General features: G+C 42.1%; 1 protein-coding gene across 1 annotated transcript in view; it reads right to left on the bottom strand.

Moving 5' to 3' along the window:
• The window catches only part of LOC129726442 (neuroligin-4, Y-linked), a 103,623-nt gene that overhangs the window by 5,520 nt on the left and 75,873 nt on the right, over positions 1-22,230 (bottom strand). Inside the window, exons 9-10 of the mRNA XM_055683137.1 lie at positions 7,762-7,913; positions 128-234 (exon numbers count right to left, since the gene is read on the bottom strand). Coding sequence (XP_055539112.1) covers positions 128-234; positions 7,762-7,913 — 259 coding nt within the window. The remainder of the gene's footprint in view (positions 1-127; positions 235-7,761; positions 7,914-22,230) is intronic.

Below are 22,230 nucleotides of genomic sequence, written 5' to 3'. Positions count from 1 at the left end.
AAAAGTCATGAATGTTGATACCTTCGTGGGGTATTTTCTAGGCTCTGATGTGTAACTAGCCTTGGGTCAATCAGAAAATTGAATCTCCAAAAAAAAAAAAAAAAACAGTTACTAGAATAATACTCACCTAGATTTAGGAATTTTTTGTGTACACTTTCGTAAGGTGTCCATTCGATGTTTTTGAATCGGGTTCTATCCCGAACATGATCATTCTCTAGCTGCTCGTTTGGGTTTCTGTGGATAGGAAAGAAAAAGGAAAGAATGTGAGAATATTTAAGCAAGATATAAGTGATAAATATCGTTTCAGATTCGGGGCATCCCTTTCGGCAGTAGCTCGCTCAGGAAGGGACGGATTTTCATTAAATGATTTTCCGGGAGCTGACGAAACGAAAATTTGACCGAACTAAACGATTTTCCCGTTTACATTTCGCATCGCTTCGAATAATCCACAATCATTTCAATTAGACCCTAGGGCTGTCCTTTTTCCATCTAGGTCCAACGATGGTTTCATTGCTTTATGCTGGCAGCATGAGATGAAGTAGCCGTCTGTGGCTTTTAGCAGTATTTTATTCTGGTAAAAGGAAAGTCAACCTATACTGCCGGAGTGTTTTTCCTTACGTGTATCGAAACCGAGAGATGTGTGCTAGGTAGGATATCTTTACTCAAACGGGATTTAGCTTCTGATTATACGGAAAAAGATCGTTTGCGTTATACCTACGAAATTTGAATGAATCAGTTTGAAGTAGTCCAAAAATTATTTTGAATATTTCAGCAGTGTACATAGTATCAATGTAATAAATGAGGTAACTGCAAACTTATGCCTCTTTCAGATTGTTTATGCTTGTTAGATAGTTTATAACTCCGAATTAATTTCGATTTGGTTTTAAGAAACATGGGAAAAATTTTAAAGAGAAAGAATAATGTGTATATAAACAGTTGAAAACAAAAAGGACGAGTAAAAGAAGAAATCAATTAAAGCTCAGAGTTGCTACTGGTAACCTGGTATTTATCATCATAAAATTATTTCAAACTGCCTCTAACACTTTAAGCGGCATTTGGTATCGGAGATGTTGTTCGTGAACGTGGTTCAGTGTTTTGCGGTTAAGATAAAAGGAACAAAAAAGTATCGATAGTAACATTTTAGCGTTCCGCGGAAGCTCTTTTTTTTACAATCAGCATGAATTTTTTATTATTATTCTATGCTCCCCGCAGCAAGGGGAAAGGAGAACCGAAGTAATCAAAAATAAAAAGTTTCCCGCTTTTATAATATTTGTTTCCAGAAATGAATTAGCATAAATAATCGCAACCAAAATTGAATTTAGTTTAATTAAAATTTTGAGGGGAGCTCTTCTCAAAAATAATGTCTAAGTTAACCCAACCACAGTTTTTCAACCAGACATCGATTAACGTTGTTACAAGGCACAGGATCACCTAACAAGAATTGTCAGGTCTTGTTTACGAAAGTTAGTTGACTTGCATTTGATCCGATTTTTATAGTAGTGCACCCCTTATTGAGTACATTGCTTCCTTCCCCTTATTATGTAGATTGCTTCCTATTTCTCTTATATTGCTTCCATTTTGATTTTGATATTTACTTTTCAGATTGCCGCCTCAAAATTCTACTTGTAGATCGCAAAAATCCAAAGCAAAAGTTTGCGGCATCATCAGAAGTGACCAAATCAATTGTCATTAGTGAAATAAAAGTTATTGGGAAACATTTGTCGACAGCCAAAATGTCTGGATCGGGGAGAAATTGAAAACCAGATGCCCATCCGTGATTCTGTTGCGCATTGTTATTCAGCCCAGTTGTCACAGTCGAATTCTGCCCAGTTGTCACAGTCGAATCGATAAAGTAAGTGTTTATAAGAGCTTCAAATGTCTCCTTGGTAGTGACAGGGAAAAATCAATCAACATTATTCAGTAGTTCAAATTGGATTTTATTCTGTCTTTGCGGTGCTCAGCGTTGGACTTGATGATCGAAAATCCGGATTTTGGCTTGATGGCCATTGAAAGTTCTAGTTCAGCTGGAATTTGTAAGATGACAAGACTACGAACATCTGTTTACCACTGGCCAACTGTGACGGTTCTCTTTAGTTTAAGTTTAGCCTGTACGAATAGACTTGAGTTATTGAGAACTGGAGCAGAGGGTCCACCGGTTTTAAAAAATTTGCCAACCGTTAATGAAGCCTGTTTAATACCTACTTCTCACTGCGTAAAGGTGTTCGTGTCACGCACTGAAGTTCTTTCGTGGCAGAGCGTGGGATGAAAACTAAATTCTAATCAAAAACAAAAAACCTGAAATCTGGCCTCGGCAACCTTACTCTGTCGTAACAAATGAAGCCAACACATTCTGTGATCGAGGAGATGGAACGACTTCAACCTCGACAGCGAATCGCTGGATGGAGGACCTTCGGAATTATTACTAATCATTGGCCGCTTTGCGCTGGCCGACGGTCTGTCTTCCCAAACCGAAGACGCAATCAAATGACAGGGGGAAACCTAAGTCACCTCGTGCTTTTGTCAAACGGCTCTCCCAATCGCAACGGTGGCGCCTGAAGACACTGCTAAGCCTAGGACATTAACGCAAGGACGCCACAGGCCTAATTCATCAACCAGTCGACCAGACTAACCGCTCGCATGCGGCAAATTTTTTTTTCCTGTACGACCAGAATCGTTGATGCATTGTGAGATATGCACGGGAGTCTGCTGTATTCTACACTTCTATTATTAGCAATACCACTATTGAGAAATGGCAAGCTTCGTATTTATCCATGCTAGTGTGTAATATGATTTTACATTTCCTTCCTAGCAGTAAGCGTGTAACTGCTATCCTATACTAAGCTTCGTTCCTCCTGACGAATATCGTCGCTTATAATTCCCTAGAGAAGTTTCGTTGGGCGTCCTTCTGGCCAGTTTTATTATAAGAGTGACTTAGTTTTGCCTCGTTCCTTTTTGTCAAATATTGCCAATTATAATTCCTTGGATAAGTTTCGTTGGGTGGCCTTCTGGCCAGCTTTATTTATTAGAGACACTTTTTTTGTTGAGAGGAAGTCACCATCACCATGCGGCTATGTAGCTCCCCACTCGGTAGGTTGGCAGAGAGTAGCGCAGGCGCAAAAGGCTCTGTTGCAAAGGCGGTCACAATTCGCCAATACGTGAAAGTTGCACTTTTGTCGCCTGTCGTCTGCTACAACGTGAGCCTGTTGCTGAAGGAGCATCAATAAACGACTCATCATCGGTTAAGGTGCCGACGCACACCACACTGTCTGGGGTAGTTCGGATGTAAACACAAGAGATGAGTCCCTGTATAAATATCTTACCGCTAACAACGTTAATGTGCAATGTTGGCCAAAAACTGTTAAGCCTTGTCAGGAAGAACGAGTACCGGAGGAGTGGTGTGAAGGTATTGTGTATCCCATCTACAGAAATGGCGACAAGCTAGATGCTGCAGTTACCGGGCAATCAGTTTGCTGAATGCCGCCTACAAGGTACTCTCCCAAATACTCTGCCTTCGACTATCACCATTTGCGAAGTAGTTCGTGGGTTCACTACCAGGCGGGATTCATGGGTGCCCGCGCCACCACGGATCAGATATTCGCGGTTCGGCAGGTTATGCAGAAATGCCCGTGCCCACACCACTTATTCTTCGATTTCAAATCGGCCACAATTGATCGAGACCAGCTATGGCAGATTATGCACGACTACGGATCTCCGGAAAAACTAACGCGGTTGATCAAAGTGACGTTGGAACGAGTGATGTGATTAGTTCGAGTATTGGGGGCACTTTCGAGCCCCTTAGAAACTCGAAGAGGTTGAGGGCAAGGTGATGGTCTCTCGTGCCTTTTCTGTAACATTGCCCTGGGAGGTGTCATTAGAAGAGTGTGAATTAACACGAGTGGCACGATATTCAGAAAGTCGGTTCAACTGCTTGGCTTCGCCGACGAAATCAGCATTGTGGCTCGGACCTTTGTGAAGATTGCGGACACTTACATCGGACTAAAGGCCGAAGCCAGACGGATTGAACTGGCCATCAATGCATCGAAGACATAGTACATGAAGGGAGTTAACCATCTACAAGACACTGATCAGACCGGTAGTCCTCTACGGGCATGAGATATGGACTATACTTGTGGAGAACCAGCAATGCGGCCTTCTGGTCTTCGAGTGGAAGGTGTTGTGTATCATCTTCGGTGGATTGCAGATAAAGAACGGAATGTGAAGAAGGTGAATGAACCACGAACTGCTGGAGCTACTTGGGGAGCCATCTATCGTCCATACCGTTAAAATTGGCAAGCTGCGGTGAGTTCGGCATGTCGTAAGGATGTCGGAAGACAGCCTGGTAAGGATAGTTATAGAAACTAATCCGTTTGGGACGAGACGGAGAAGTGCACAGAGGGCAAGGTGAATCGATCAAATAGAAGACGAACTGCGGACCCTACGCAGACTGCAGAGCAGGTGAACTGCGGCCATGGACCGAGTGGAATGGAGACGAATTTTACACTTCACTACACTTCATGGCGCCTGCGTCAAACACCCTTTTCTAGTTTGCCACCAAGGATTGAACGCAAAACCCTACGCTCAAAAACACCAACAGCTCGCCGATCGGCCTCTTTCAACGTCCATGCTTCATGGCCGTAGCGGGCTACGGGAAGAATTAGTGTTTTGTAGAGTGCAAGTGCAGACTACGGGACCTCAGATGGTTACGCAATCCGTAGAAGGCCCTGTTTGCAGCTGCTAGCCGCCTTTTTATCTCACGGCTAACCTCGTTGTCACATGTCATTAATGTACCCAGGTAAATAAATTCGTCGACTACTCCCGTCGGACTAGGACGCTTTCTACCAGCCACCATGTATTTCGTTTTGGCAGAGTTAATGATGAGCCCTATTTTAGCAGCTTCCTTCCTGAGAGGTCCGAAGGTCACTGTTCTATGGTTGCTTCAAATGATGTTATCGTCCGCAAAATCTAGAAGCATGTGAGACTTCGCAATGATGGTGCCACTTCTTTGCACGCCGGCCCTCCGTATTGCAATGTTGCAATGTTGCGATGTTGAACAATAAGTTAGACTCTTCCTGCTTCAAACCATCTAACGTCACGAAGGAGTCCGATATCTCACTGGCTATCCTGACGCATGATGTAGAGCCTTCAAGGGTGGCACGTATCAGTCAAATTGGTTTTGTTGGGAAACCATGTTCGAGTATTATACGCCATAACTCATTCCTCTTCACTGTATCGTACGCTGCCCTGAAGTCACTGCACATATGGTGCGTCTGCAGGTTGAATTCTCAGAATTTATCGATCGAGGATCTGTCGCAGGGTGAACACTTGATCCGTAGTGGAGCGTCCCCATAGAAAACCAAATTGGTAATCGCCAACAAAGGTCTCCGATAAGTGCCTTAGTCTATAGAACAGAATACGTGAGAGAATTTTGTAAATGGTGTTGAGAAGGGTTATGCCTCGATAATTACTACAGTCCAGGCGGTGGCCTTTCTTGTAGATCGGACATATGAGACCCTCCAACCAGAGAGCAATTCTTCATCGGACCACACTCTCAGTAAGATCCGGTGTAAAGCACGATATTCGCTCCCGACTTTAAGAAGTTCGGCAGGAATGCCGTCCATACCAGCTGCCTTGCAGTTCCTCAGCTTGTTCATTGCTTTCTTCACCTCGTCCATGGATGGTGAGTCCACAGCTTTGCCATCATCCTCAATCACCATCCTGCTCCTTTCGACTACGCTGTTTTCTTCACCTTTCAACAGCACGCTAAAGTGTTCCTTCCAACGCCTGGCCACCTTCGTTCTATCTGTAATCATGTTCCCCTCCCTATCGTTACACATGACTGGAGCTGACACGTTCCGGTTCCTGATTCCATTTATCTTCTTGTAGAAGCTTATCGCATCGTGCCTAGAGAAGCAACTTTCCGCCTTCGCAAGAATCCGCTCCCAGTGCTGTCGTTTCTTCCGGCGATGAAGTTTTTTTGTAGCAGCTCTAGCTTCCCGGTATCTTCCTACGCTCTGAAGAGTCACAGCCGTGGCTAACATGTAAACTCCGGCGCGGTTCTTTTCATCCGTCGCTCGCTGGCACTCAGCGTCAAACCACTCATTGGACGTGGCTGTTGCAGATCTACCCAACATTTCTCCCGCTGTGGTGCTGATTGCACTGTGGATATGCTCCCACTGTTCATTCAGGCTACCTTGAACTTGATCCTCGATCCGCTCATCAACCTTCCGCAGGTAGTCTGTAGCCACTTCTCCAGTTGATAGCCGCTGGATGTTCAACTGTATCCTCCTTGTCGTCCTGGATTTGAACACGTTGTACAACCGGGAAATAAACTTGGATACAACGAAATAATGATCCGAGTCAACGTTTGATCCTTTATATCACCTCACGTATGTAACGTCTGAAAAGTGTCGATTATAAATCAGAACATGGTCGATTTGAGAGCTGGCCTCTCCATTAGGATGCCTAAAGGTGTGCTTACGTATATTCTGGCGTGCAAAATAAGTGCTACAGATAGGCATACCTCTGGCTGCAGCGAAATTGACAAGCCTCAGGCCGTTGTCGTTCGCAGTAGAGTAGAGTGAAGGCTGCCTGAACTGACTGCCAGCAAACTTGACATACGCGTTTTTTTGTACAAAAGAGGTGGTCGTACAAACATTGAGAAGGGAGAGTGGCAACCTTTCAAGAAGGAGAGAGTCATAACTAATAAAAAAGTTATGATTTTGCATGTATTATAAGAACCTTTAGAATAAGTTCGATGACTTTCAGGCATTTGATCATGTCTGGGACCATAAATGTTTGGCTTGCAGTTTTCATGAAATATACGATTTGAATAATGTAAGCTTTTTAAGACATTTGATCTATTCTTCTTTACAAACCCTTTTTTTCTTTACTGGAGACGTAACACCGATAAAATAAACCGTTGTGGCTCGAAAAACATTTGTAATCATCAATACCAGTTTATATTTTTACAAAAGCCATTTTCAAAATTTAGGTGTGTTTCGAAAACAAATGCTTAATAGTATTGTTCATTGGAAACTTCGACTTCTTTTACGTGTGAACAGTTCCTGAAATAACTTTACGGTGCCTACTGTCCTTACTAGTGTTATTGCCCATAGAAAAGATTACTTTCTCAGAGACTCAAATGAGTTTTCCCGTAAGCAAACATAGAAGCTGGTTAAAAAGCTATGATTTTTTTTAGGGATTTTTGTTTAAAAAGCTATAATTTTTGTAGTGATTTTTTTTTGCTCTTGTCGCCCAGTGTGGTTGAGAGTACAGAGGAATAAGCTAAACTTATAAAATTTTAATCCACCATAACAGGTTTTATAATTTTAAAAGGTGTATGTAGCGTCGGTTTAAAGTTCTGTTGCAATTTATGTGATGATTTTCAACTACTTGAATGTTTCGACAGGATATCACTCACGTTGATTGAATGCTCTGAATATTGTCTATACTGTTTCGTGTAGTGCAAATAAATTAGAGCGTGTGTGCAGTTTCATTCTTCATGCATCTCTGTATTAAATTTTTTTTTTTCAAATCGGAAGCATTACGAATGCAACTGGTAGCTTTTGTATCTCTGAACTTAGGTAGTTTACACACGATAGTGGGAACAATACAGCATTGAAGTATTATGGAACACCGTGAAAAATGAATCGAAAATTGATGTCACATTTATGTGATGCACCGAAAACCCTTAAAACTCGAACATTTTTACATTGTCACCTCACACCACGGTAACGGGTTTTCCCTCAGCGGAATACGTACCCGGTTCGGATGAAGTTGGACCAGTAGATCATGACCGCTTCCGACAGCGCAATTTCGGACTTCGTGTAGTTCCTGCTGAAGTGGCTGAATCCTCCAACCAGCGGTGCCCCGAATAGATACGGCAGGTCTTCGCCGTGGATGCAGCCTTGTCGCTGTGAACGAGATAAAAATGCGCCAGATGACATGAAAAAGTGTACACATAAAATTCACCGCAAAAATTTCAATAGCAAACAGACAATTTTGCTTTCCTCACTGGGGAAAGGTCATAAGTTTTCATTTGAAACAAATTTTGAAAACAATATTTCTAAATAGAAACATTAGTTTGATCATATGTGTGATTATACGGAACCCCGTTCTTTTTCACTTCTACATGCTAACGGTCACGTTAAAGTCGATTAAACATGATTTAGTTTTCCCATAGAAAGTATTCTTTTGCCGCTAGGTGGATAGGGGCTAGTTTTTTGTGTGTGTTTTTCTCGCCTTGCTTCAAACTATTTGCCCTCATTCTAAATTTTTAGATTGTCTGCGTTGGTTGCTCTTTCGAGCGAGATGCAGTTTCATTTTTTTTCTTGTTTGTTTCCAACATTCACAGATTTTCAATGGTTGTCACGGTACAACACCACCATCAGGAAGTCAGACCTAGAGGTACTGCTAGCTAGTGTTAAGGTGTGGTTTTTGACGCAAAAATGTCATATCCGAAACCCGTTGCATATCTTTAGAAATCGAGCACTTTTACACGATCTGGCCGCAAAAATAGAGTAACAATCGGTTTCATATTATTGTTTTTTTTTCTCTCGTTATTCTATCTATCTCTCTAACTGATTCGAGAGGATACTTCTGGCATAAATAAAAACAGTATTTTTTTTTTGCATTACTACTATATTCTTCAATATAAGAAAAGAAAAAAAGGCTAATTCAGCTGCTTAAAGTTGGGCTCTTGATAAACATTTTTAAATATATTACAAACACAATTTTCAACTAGTGTATTACTGCCAGTGAAAAAATGAGAGTACTGTTTTTTTTTCTTCATCTATAGTTTATTTGACATGGCACAAATACAATTCAATGTTTAACGGCGCCAATAATATCTGGTAGCTTACTTTCTGAAGTATCTTAATAACTAAAAGCAAATTTTTTATCCTCGCTGCCGACTACGAGCTGAAACTAAATCTAACTTAAAGCTAGAATATTTTGCATTAAAAGCACAGGTTTGCTGTTTGATGGTTTTCATTGCCATAGGTAAGCAGCATATTAAATTTGTTCCGCTGCTGGGCCAAGATATTACGGACTGGCATATTGGGTTGTTTCCATCGGGCCTTGAGAGTATCGTGCGGGTCTGATTGCTGTTTCCGGATCCGGGGTCTTAACGTGTTCTTGTCGTTTGGTTGGATGTAGGCGGAAGGGGATAGGACTAAACTGGGGCGTGGATGGATTTCAGGAAAACGTATATAAGGGACATGTAGGATAGGTCACGGCTCGCCAAGACATCACGAACAGGAACAGCCGGCTGCCTACCTTCGGCCTGCAGGGAAGCTATTAATCTAGACCTGGCGTCACCACAGGCACAGATACCACTCTCCCCGAGACCAACACGACGGAGATGCGCGTCAAATCTATAGTGATTGGACATAAGCCGGGACATCACGCAAATGAAATCCCGACCTACATCCAACCCCTTGAACCACGGGTTCGTCGATACCTTGGGGATTATGGAATGTAACCACCTTCCCAGTTCCCCCTTGGTCCAAGAATTTTGCCAACTGATGATCGTATTCTGACGTACAAATGCGAAAAATCCATTAAAGGCAATTGGTCTTACATAAATATCACCGTTTGTTGCGCCCACCTTAGTCAAAGAGTCCGCTTTCTCATTACCCGGTATCGAGCAGTGAGAAGGGACCCACGCTAAGGTAATCTGAGTAGATTTTTCGGATAAAGCACTCAGATGTTCCCGTATTTTCCCCAGGAAATACGGAGAGTGCTTAACATCTTTCATCGATCGGAGAGCCTCAATGGAACTGAGACTGTCCGTAAAGAAAAAAAAATTTTCGATAATCCCTAGGGTGTACTGAATTGCAGCTAATTCTGCGACGTAAACAGAAGCAGGATTATCGAGCTTATGGGAGACGGTTAAATTGTTATTGAAGATACCGAAGCCAGTGGACCCATCAAGAAGTGATCCGTCAGTGTAGTACATATTGTCGCAGTTGATGTTTCGATATTTATTGGAAAAAATTTTAGGGATCTGCTGCACGCGTAAATGATCCGGGATTCCACGAGTTTCTTCTATCATGGATGTATCGAAAAACACAGTAGAATCAGAAGTATTTGATAAGTCGACACGATTTGGAATATTCGAAGAAGGGTTAATATTTTGGGACATGTGATTGAAATACAATGTCATAAAACGGGTTTGAGAATTAAGTTCGATTAACCTTTCAAAATTTTCAATCACGGGACGGTTCAAGACCTCACATTTGATAAGAATACGAGAAGACAGGCTCCAGAAGCGGTTTTTCAATGGTAGTACTCCAGCTAAGATCTCCAAGCTCATCGTATGGGTCGATTGCATGCAACCCAAGGCGATACGCAAACAACGATATTGTATTCGCTCTAGTTTGATCAAATGTGTGTTTGCTGCGGAGCGGAAGCAGAAACACCCGTATTCAATAACAGACAATATCGTTGTTTGGTAAAGCCTTATAAGGTCTCCTGGGTGGGCTCCCCACCATTGTCCGGTTATTGTACGAAGAAAATTCACTCTTTGTTGACATTTTTTCATCAGATACCTCACGTGACAACCCCAGGTGCTTTTAGAGTCGAACCAGACACCAAGATATTTGTGTACCAAGACCTGAGAAATCGTTTTACCCATTAATTGTGTTTGAAGCTGAGCAGGTTCATGCTTCCTAGAAAAAACTACTATCTCAGTCTTCTCCGGAGAGAATTCGATACCTAGCTGTAAAGCCCAAGCAGACAAATTGTCCAAGGTATCTTGCAATGGTCCTTGCAAATCGGCAGCTTTGGCTCCTGTAACAGAGATTACACTGTCGTCTGCAAGTTGTCTTATCGTGCATGAATTTGCCAGACATTCGTCGATGTCATTTACATAAAAGTTGTAAAGAAAGGGGCTTAAACATGAGCGCTGGGGAAGACCCATGTAGCTAATGCGAAAAGTTGCCAAATCGCCGTGCGTAAAATGCATGTGCTTTTCGGACAACAAATTGTTCAAAAAATTGTTCAAAATTGGAGAAAATCCTTGTCGGTGAAGTTTACCCGAAAGAATGTCAATAGAAACGGAATCAAAAGCCCCCTTAATGTCCAAGAACGCAGACGCCATTTGTTCTTTGCGAGCATACGCCAGCTGAATATCTGTTGAAAGCAACGCAAGACAATCATTCGTCCCTTTGGCACGGCGGAAGCCAAATTGAGTATCTGATAGTAGACCATTTGATTCGACCCAATAGTCTAAACGACGGAGTATCATTTTTTCCATCAATTTCCGGATACAGGATAGCATTGCAATCGGCCTATAAGAGTTGTGATCAGAAGCTGGTTTCGTTGGTTTTTGGATGGCGATCACCTTCACTTGCCTCCAATCCTGCGGTACAATGTTTTGCTCCAGGAACTTATTGAACAAGTTCAACAAGCGCCTCTTGGCATTGCCGGGTAGATTCTTCAACAAGTTGAATTTGATTCTATCTAACCCAGGCGCGTTATTGTTACAGGACAGGAGGGCAACTGAAAATTCTGCCATCGTAAAAGGTGATTCTATCGCGTCGTGGCCCGGAGACGCATCGCGAACAATGTTTTGCTCAGGAACAGAGTCCGGACATACTTTCCTGGCAAAATCAAATATCCACCGACTTGAAGACTCCTCGCTTTCGTTGACCGTTACGCGATTCCGCATTCTTCGGGCTGTGTTCCAAAGAGTGCTCATCGATGTCTCCCTCGACGTCTCGTTCACGAACCGACGCCAATATCCGCGTTTCTTTGCTTTAGCCAAACTTTTAAGCTTGGTATTAAGCTCCGAATACCGTAAATAGTCGCCAGGTATACCTCCCTTCTGGTAGGCCTTAAACGCGTCGGATCTTTGCGTGTAGATATCGGAGCACTCTTGGTCCCACCACGGAGTGGGAGGCCGTTCTTAGATCGTTACGCCGGGATATTTCTTCGTTTGGGCTTGCAACGCGGCGTCGAGAATCAAGCCCGCGAGGAGGTTGTATTCTTCAAGTGGTGGATGATGTTGTATCGACTCGACCGCTTTTGAAATCATTTCCTCGTATAACTTCCAATCGACATTCCGTGTGAGGTCATACGGAATGTCAATTGGTCGCATGCGAGTCGACCCGTTATTAATTGAAATAAGAATAGGCAAATGGTCGCTACCGTGAGGATCAAGGATTACCTTCCATGTGCAATCCAACCGTAACGACGTCGAACATAAGGATAGATCCAAAGCGCTTGGGCGCGCTGGAGGTTTCGGGATACGTGTCATTTCACCGTTGTTTAAAATAGTCATGTCGAAGTCATCGCAAAGGTTATAGATTAAAGAGGAGCGGTTATCATTGTATGGGGAACCCCAAGCCACGCCATGAGAGTTGAAGTCTCCCAAAATCAAACGTGGCGAGGGAAGAAGTTCTATTAAATCAAAGAGCAGCCGTTGCCCAACCTGTGCTCTGGGAGGAATATATATTGAGGCAATACAAGGCTCTTTACCTTGTATTGTCATTTGACATGCGACAACTTCGATGCCTGGAATCGAGGGGAGGTTAATACGATAGAAAGAATAGCACTTTTTAATCCCTAAAAGTACTCCTCCATATGGGGTGTCTCGATCAAGGCGAATAATATTAAAATCATGGAAGTTGAGATCAATATTTGAAGTAAGCCAAGTTTCACAAAGGGAAAATGCATCGCATTTGTTTTTATTTATCAAAACTTTAAACGAATCAATTTTTGGTAAAATACTTCTACAATTCCACTGTTAGACAGAGATAGAATCCTTCATATACGCAGTTGAATTAGGCATCGAAGGATACAATCGCTGCAAGGAGGGGCCATTGGGCAGTCAACTGCTTCAAAAATGATCTAACTGTTGGGAGGAATGCTGTAAGAAAAATTTTAATTGGATCGGGTACATTGAAATTTTCATAAATCCAGTCCACAATGTCAGAAAATTTCACTAATCCAGAGTTTGTTTCATCAACTGGATGTGCAAAAGGAACAACTGGGGTTTTAGATGTTCCTGCTGGGAACTCCTTCTGGGACTTTAAATTTGCAAGCCCAGGAGGAGTTTGCTTCGGTTTTTCCGCAGCACTGTTTGGTTTGTTCGTACTTTTCATTACACTTTGGGAAATTCTAGGACCTTTACGGGGAAGTTTAGGAGAAGAAACATTTTTCCTCTTCCTAGACTCCCCAGGATTGGCATAAGATGTTCCCGCTGATGAATCGTCAGAATCGGTTTCATCGGAGGGCAACAGATCAAAGGGGTTCGATGTTATGGTAGAAGTGGTCACGGTCTTTTTCAGCATTTCAGCGTAAGAACGCTTTGAACGCTCCTTAAGTGACCGCTTGATTTTATCTCTGCGCTGCATGTACACCGGGCATGTGGAGAGCTCATGCTTGTTTTCCCCACAGTGAATACATTTTTCAGCATTAACACTGCAAGAATCTTCCGCATGAGTCTCCCCACACTTGCTACATCGTGCCTTATTGCAGCAGTAGGCGGCTGTGTGGCCTAACTGCTTGCAATTGGTGCAATTCATAACACGGGGTACATACAATCGCACAGGCAGACGAACCCGGTCGATCGAGACGTGGCTAGGGAGTGCAGATCCGGCAAACGTAACGCGAAACGAGTCTGACGGAGTGTAAACTTTTTTACCGCCGACGAGAGACATGGACCGCAATTGCTTACAATCCAAAATCTTCGCCTGTGTTTCGGTATTTTTGAAGCAACCGGTTGCGCTTTTTAGGATACACTCGACAGACAGACTCGAATCGGTTATGACACCGTCGATCTCCACGTCTCGTGCGGGTATGTAAACGCGATACTCGCGTGTGAAGAGCTCAGAGCAAGCGATAGCATTGGCCTGTGCCAGATCACTGACCACGACACGGAGCTTGTTAGGTCGGACCTTGGAAATTTCGGTCACGGCCTTGTACCCCTTCGTCAGGTCTTTTGAAATTTGCAGTATGTTTAATCGCTTTGAATTCACTCCTGCCTTTGGACGAAAATAAACAGTATAGCTGCCCTGTTGAGATCCGTCCGGGTAAAGCCTGGGGCGAGGGGGGACTGGAGAATGAACAGGGGAGGGGGTAACAGAAGGGTCAGGGTCAGGGGGGTTCGGGGATGGTGGCAAGGGAGGCGAGGGATCTATATCCATCGCGCTAAATGTAGCGCACTAGCGAACTAGCGCCGACAAGAACACGTACCTCTTTTCTTCTTCCTTCCAGCAGTGGTTGTCCGATCGTTCGAAGCTGCACCCAAAGCAGCCAGCAGCACCAGTACAGCAGCACCAATACAGCCACCAGCAGTGAGCCGGGTGTGAGATCACTCAGCACAGCGACACGGACTCGACTGTCAACTGATGGCCTTGAATAATACACTCTTTTGTTTGGCTATTCGTACACACGGACCGGATTGTAATAGAACGACCACTTTGCACGTCCGTTTCTGTCGAGTGTTCGACGCGGAATGAGAGAGTACTGTTTACAGACTAAAAAAAAGGCATACTCGTAAACGAATAATAATTTGAAGTATGAAGATTCGCTGCTTTGTCGTTTGCGTCAACTGCATCTGTTAGGAGGAAACGGCTGGCTTCGACAAGTATATATGCCACAATTTATAATGGTGCAGTGTGTGTTGCAGTGAAAAGCTCACCATCACGTAGTCGTATTGTGTTGTCAGATAGGAAAAATAAAATCGAAATAACAGGCTGAGTGCATCCTTTACGATTTTGGTATAGTTTTGGAGGCGAATTAAATCCGATAAGTGTGCTAATACCAATGCATTGCTGCGGCCGAATTGACCTCAGTACTTGTTTGACAAACATACGAAACGATTCGGTTGTATGCTCTTGTCGAAACCATAATCTGTTTTAGTGTGGGACAAATGCGCCTGTTACCTGTTGTGAATTTTACGTTCCATAAAATTGACATAAATAAAATAAAATTAATGGATTTTAGTGGTTCTCAACTTTTATTGTACTATCCTGCCGATCATTTCAATTATCAATTCAAAACACCGATTATTTATATTTCTGTGATTAATTTGAGCTCGAATGGTTAGACCAAATTTTTAAAAAGTTTGCTATTGATTGAAATATAGGTAGATGATTCTAGGTCTGATTTTAGACTATTTTTGGCAAACCGAATACAAAAATGACTTAATTCTCTCTAAATTACATAATTTCATCCAAAAAATTGCTCTTTTATCTACAACTGGAATTCCATGAAAGCTACCTCGGGTAATCTAGCATAAGGTTTCGTAGAACGTTGAAGGTATCTCTAAAAAAAATTATGCTTTTTGAAGAATTCTACTCTATGCCAGTTGAATCAATGCATCTAAAATGATGACTTGAAAGGTTTGAGTCTGATTTTGAGCGTCAGTAAACCTTAAGGACATTATCAATGAGATTGCATAGTTTGGTTGCATTGAAACATTACATATTACGCACTACATACAATTTTAATTAGTATAAATGGCTCTGCTTTTCTTCTATTGTCCCCATGATAGTCTCCCATGAACTACTATCAAATCTCCGACATCATTACTTTCTTTTGCAATCCGCTTTGCATGAAAGGTTTCTTTTGAATAATGTTCATCAAGGAAAAACGTCTAAAATCAACCAGTTGGCAGACAAGCAAACGGCACCATAGAGAGTGTTTCACATTTTTCATTTTCCTACGTAACCGACTAATGTGCATTTCTATTCCAAAGGGGTTCAGAAGCTCAAGATGCAATCATGCAGATCTGCTTGGTGTGGGAAATCTGGTGCAAACCACATGCAGAAGACCCTGGCCAGTTAGGTCGGTGTGGCCAATTGGAAGCATTCTCTCTTCGTCGATTTCCCACCGGAATCGTTTCCGTAAAGCTGAACTCACGGCAGCCTGGCTCCGTAAGCTTTGAACCAGCTAACAGAGAATTGTCTTTTTACTATCGTTAGGTGAGGGACGACAATCTTGTTCTCGGAGCTAGGAAGCAAAGGATAAATCACATTTCACAACAGGTGGCGGGCGGAAATGTTTTACCTTGCCGTACTCAGGTGTTGCGAAAAACTGGGCATGATTTCGTTAGAAGAGAGCAGTTGCTGCGACGATTGTTTACATGACAACTGTGATGGAAAACAAGCGCCCCGCAAATTGAGCTTCAGTATAGTGTGTTCTATTTGACTCTTTTCTTTTGCATTCCAGCTGATGGCACCATAGTTGATATTTATTCAACAGGAAATGGCAATTTTCTACAAGAGATGACAAATTATTTGCACCACGGTTAGCTCGTGTAAAGGCAGGACTTCAACTACATAGTTCTGATACTGTTGGGTTCAAGAAACATGTTAAGTCAATGAAATGTATTCTTTCAATTTCTTTCCAACAACATGGAAGTTCACAGTTTACTGAACAAATAATTGTATTCAATTTTTGAGTGGAAGGTCGGTGGAACGACGGAATCGTATGCATAGAAATTTTCCATTTTGTGTTGTCCCAAATGAAATCCCCCATACAGGAAAACTCAAATGTGTACCCTATATAGAGAACTGTTTTCATCCAATGATTTTGTATTGAAAATACAGATTCCTAGTTCAAAACGTTGATAGCGTTTTAAAGGCAAGTTGGTGAACAGAACGATCCGGAACTCTATAGACTTAGTAATGATTATGTAGAAAGTATTTTTTACTGAACCACATCATTACCAACACTTTTTCCGGTGAGCACTCTCCATTGAATTTTAAGAGAAAGTAGGGTTTATAATCGCAGTTTTTTTTATTATAAAACCATTTAATACAAACTCTGGTAATATCTATTTGAACTAATTCAAAAACGTATAAAAACAAATAAATTTTTCGCATCTTTATGTGTTAGTTAAATATTACCGATTGTTCTTTAATGTAACACTAACTGCAAGCTTTCAAATATTGATGTTTCATTCTGAAAATGCTCAGCACTGCGGCAAAAACTTTCGATTTAACATTATCATCCGTATTCATTATTACCATTTATTCAATAAAATTATGTCACTAGTTGTTCCAAATGATGTACATAAGCCTCGTCGAATGACAAACACGATGAAATTCATGCCAGCATAAAAATCCATCATATTCTCATTATACCCACATTAGCCCGAATTAACAGTAAGCAATAGCACTTAAAACTTAAATTATGATTAGGTACCTGTATACCTAAACCATCTCTATCGAACAGGTTTTGGTAGACCTGAGCTCGTGCGATGCGCGTTCAGCCGTAAATAACTTTTGTCTCATTGTGAATGACGAGAAGTGCAATGCGGCCAAAACATAAACAGGATGATAGAGCAATCGTAGCCACCAGAGAGAAGTTTATGTGACGTTCTAGCCATTATGTCCTTGTGGCACTGTTCAAGCGATGAAATTTCTCTAAATAAGCAAATAAGGGAACTGGGGATAAAATGTCCAGTCGGGGTAAAATGCGCCATTGCAATGCACAATTAAGGTACCAACCGCTTCTATCTTACATTTTTAGGGTGAAACGGTGTTGAAGCCATAAATGGCTGACTTCGAGTCACCACTTCGAATTTTAAAAATCACAAGACTCGGAATTAGTTAATGCGTATCCTGTGAAAACGCTATTTTATGTAAGCTTCACCAAAGAAAACATGAAACAGCGTTTTCACAGGTGAAGCATTAACTATTACCGAGTCTTGTACCTTTGAAAATTCGGACTGGTGGTTCGAAATTGATCATATATGGCTTCAACACCGTTTCACTTTAACGTGTGGAAGCCTAATCTATTTTATAAATCGTACGAAAAGGAAAAAAATATATTTCGAGGCCTATTTCTTACTATTTTTGCAAGTCTTTTTGTCTGACGTTACGCGACCAATAAACAATATCTGTCAAATGGTGTTTTTATAGACAAAAGTCGATTTAGTTCCAGGTTCTTTTTGATATGAGCATTTTACCTCAAGGTTGCCTATTTTATAGTTTCACCGCAAAATGAACACCTATCCATGTATGAAGATTGAACTTGTTTTAAACATGCTTCAACTCCACTTGAAAATAAACTGTGCAAGCCGAGAGTGAAGAACTTTTGATCCGTGTTGTCTGAACAAGCCGTTTCCTGGATGAAATCATTGAACTTCTTCTGGATTTTGAATATTAGACCAAGTTGTCGATTGGTTTTGATTGCAATCGTGGTATCTCAGTAATCACGGAAGGTTGCTATTTTTCAAGTAACCCAGTGGTAATCAACAATCGATAGCTGGGGTAGGCGTACTCCAGGGCAATGGCCTTTAGGGGGTACGCGAAAGAAAAATCAGTTATGGCGGACAAAGCATTTTTTCTTTATAATACTTCATTTGTTGTTCAAGCTTGCTCTTAACTGTAGCAATCAAACAAACCATAGCTTAGTTTGAAACCTGAACAAGACTACCACGGCATGATCCACCACTACTCCCTTGCACTCTGCGAGAAAACTTCAATTGATACAATTACAATTGATTTGGAAAATATCGCCAAGGTGTACGTGGACAAAAAAAGGTTGAGAGCCGCTGTCTTAAACCATATTTATATCCACAGATAAATTTGCGATTAATCTTGTTGATTCAAAACTATCCCAATTATTCTGTCGCATAATGGGCTTCATGTACAGTACAAACCCAATGCACAGTGGTCCAGTAAGGCAAAATGTGGAACTTAAGTCCATAGCACGTTTCACCGTCACCTTAGCTTGATAGTGTCTTCAGAACAATCGTTTATAATAATAATCGCATAATAAGAAATTGTCAAAAATTATGAAAAGTTTACGAAACTAAAAATGAAAAAAACTACCTTTTTATTCCCCTTCCCAGTCAGCTTCCACCGGAGGTTGGAAGAAATCCCGATAGAGGCCATCGACTTCGAGGTAGGCCTCGCACCCGTTGATGTTTGCTGTCGACGAGGATGCACGCGAAATAGGTGTTAGGGGAGATTGGAGGATAGCAGCCCAGGACCGAGTGACATTGCGACGTATTCTGGATTCGGCATTGGATCGATAATCGGTCTGTCGCCGTAAAAGTGAGTAATACATCTCCACGACTTTTCCTTACAAAGTTATGTTATATTCTAGCTTATTATTTCAATAACATCAAGAACGTATAGCGATTTTTTGAGCGCCTCGAAACTGATCGTTCGCCCGAAACCGAAGTTTACCGAAACAATACTATTTTTGTGCATAAGATACATATTCTAATTTTGATCTCTGTCAATGTATTCCTTGTACAACTTTTGCGTTATGCGTTTCACGCATTTGTTGTGCGAAGTCCGAGCAAATTCTGTGCGAATTGGAGAACACATTAGATGATTAAAGCTTGAACTTTTGCGTGTAGGATCTAAATGAGTTGGGTTGGATATTGGTTGATTACGCCTCCCCACAACCATCGACACCGGCGAGGTTTGTTGTTACAAATTACGCTAGGCCCCTTTCTTTCATGTTATGTTGTCTTGTAAGGGCTCAATAGTGTTGGGCTTGTCCCTATACACCAATGATTCTACGGTGCCCCAAAAAAAAAAAATTGTCTAGTGACATCAAATCGCATGATATTGGTCGCCAACTTACAGGGCCAAAACGAGAGATGTTGTATGGTATCGTCATGTTGAATTCAGATCTTCCGATTTGGGCGTAAATTTCAATCAAAACCGTTACCGCTGATGGAGACGTCCAAAGCCGAATAATTCCATCAGCCGTTTTATGGGCAAACGAAACTATTGGGAGTCGATGACATAATGTCAAACAAAACACCCAATTAGACCGATGGTTTCAATAGATGGATTATGACGTAACTTAAAGTATACTGCACATCTTTTGAATAACCGTACTTCCTACAAAAAGACCGTCAACTGTTACACTTTTTTGGTAGCAGCTCCTCATCCCCTTTGTTCTGTATGACGAGCTTGAGACGTTTCCGAAAGAATCACACGTGGCACGCATCGGCATCTCGTCCCAGATCTCGGAAATCAGCGTCTTAAATTGTCCAATACTCACTTCGCCCTGCTTGGCCAGCATACATAAAAGTCCAAAGGATTAAGCAACCATACATAAAAGTCCAGAGGATTATGGTCCGGGGAGCTGGGAGGCTACAAATTCTTATCGAAAGAATCAGTCATATTTTCCCGACACCACGTTTGGACGATATTCGCCGTGTTGGCTGGTGCGCCGTACGTCTTAATAAAAGACGTACAATCCTAGAGAGATCCCCATAGAGATCCCGAAATGCCGGAGCCACAACCTTCTCCAGAACCTCGGTTCTACAGTACGTAGCGTTGATTTCTACGTTTTTCTCAATAAATACAAATAGGAGCTTCCAACGCCTGGATATGGATCCTAAACATGACTGGCGCGGCACTCTGGAACCGCCAGATGTTTATATGGGATAGAAAAATGTTGGCCAACATCGGCGTCTGCAGCCGATTCTTTTGTATAATGTGCGGTTGTTACAAGACGAAGAGTTTCTAATCAGAAAACATTAACTATCTGAAAAATTGCACTTAATTAGCACTGGCGTGTTGGTGGTTGACCCGCTACACACGTTGTAGCTCCAGAACAGTCTGAGAGGCGGCTCCAGAACAGTCTGAGAGGCGGCTGCACAAACCGCAATGTCCAGATCGTCGCACATCCTCCGTATTAGGTTGTTCGGAGTAGTTCCCGCCCGAATAAGTCGGTGCGTCCAATTACCCTTGTGGACTTGGTTCCCGTTACCATCGGGACATCGAGTATGACCTTCTGGTTCCTCGTATGCCCCTTGTGTCAGGTTGGTCGAAGCATTCTCTGTCCTCCTGAATGCCGATGCTGATAGGCATCATGCGGTGCAAGACACGAATCTTATGACCCTGTACGATACACACTCGCACATGAGCCTGTAAGTACTTTCCAGTTTACCACAGTAATTGTCAGTACCTAGAACTCTGGACCGCTCTGGCCCACTATACCTTAGCATGGACGAAACCACGCTGGCAAGAAGTTTTCGTTTACTGCCATGCACCACTGAGCTATTGGACATCATACCGTTGAGGCTCTTGTACAGGCGTGACGTGACTCCCAAACGTGAGCTTGCCGTCGATCACAACCTCCAAGAGCTCCAAAGATCGCTTTAAGATGATGGTTCAGTATCCGACTCTGACCGATTATTTTCGTCATAATGGTGTGGGCAGTCCCGATCGACATATCCATGTCAACAGCGGTTCATTTTCCGAAGATCCTGCTACCTCACCACCTAGATGGCTACTTGCGTTCTCGCCGGATGCAGTCGCTCGGATATCGCTCGGTCCTTGAATGAACTCGTCTCCCGGTACCGACGGATGGTAGTATAGGTAAAAATTCGCTTCACCTCGCGTAATTCCAAACACCGAAATGTGTCACCGGGTCGCTCACCTCCTAACTAACAGCTTTACTACGACGTCGCGGCACACCTTCATCATGCGCGGCAGTCGACACCATACGCGTCGGTTAGTCTATATACGAGGCTAGAGCTGACATCAATCCCACTACACAAAATGCACATGGTGTGCACTTACACAACGATGAAGAGTTGTATTCAAACTCATTGAACACCCAGTACAGTATTTGGGAAATGGGACGGAATCCAAGCATTATGTTATCATTGTTAACAGTAAATGGTTACCAATTTTTTTATTTTTTTGATACAATAAAATTCAACAGAATCATAGCAATTTGAACATTTCGATATGTAAGCGCAGCCTGCTGCTGGCAGTGTTTTTTTTTATTTTTTTTTTATTTAGAAAATTAAAATTTTTATTACATAAATTACAGTTTTCACAAATATTTCCTAGAAACTAAAATATAAAAGCGTACTTTCCAGCCATTAACAACACTGGCGCAAAATTTAACACACGCAGTTGACTTGAAACTAGAAAAAACAAAAACTGGAACGTTGCGATGCGCTACACATTAGAGGCAAGTTTTAGTCCATTTCGACCGATTTTTCGTAAATTTGTTACGATGTTCAATAGTGTGAAGAGAAAAGTATACTTAGTTTGAGTGGTTACGCGACTCTTACGTGCCGGTATTTGTGGGAAAAGTTCTAGTCGCTACCGGCGCCAAAATATAAACAACGCCGAGAGAGAAAAAATAGTGATGTGCAAAACAGCAAGATTGAACCGTTTTAAAAGTTTCACGGTGAAACCAAATGCGCAAACTGATTGAATTAGGTGCACTGATGCTGGTTTAGCAGTTTTACAATAAATGATTGCAGGTTAGTTGAAAAATTAATGA

Source organism: Wyeomyia smithii, chromosome 3 (genome assembly GCF_029784165.1).
Source record: "Wyeomyia smithii strain HCP4-BCI-WySm-NY-G18 chromosome 3, ASM2978416v1, whole genome shotgun sequence".
In the NCBI taxonomy this organism is placed as follows: domain Eukaryota; kingdom Metazoa; phylum Arthropoda; class Insecta; order Diptera; family Culicidae; genus Wyeomyia; species Wyeomyia smithii.
This window is presented reverse-complemented; position numbering and strand designations above follow the sequence as displayed.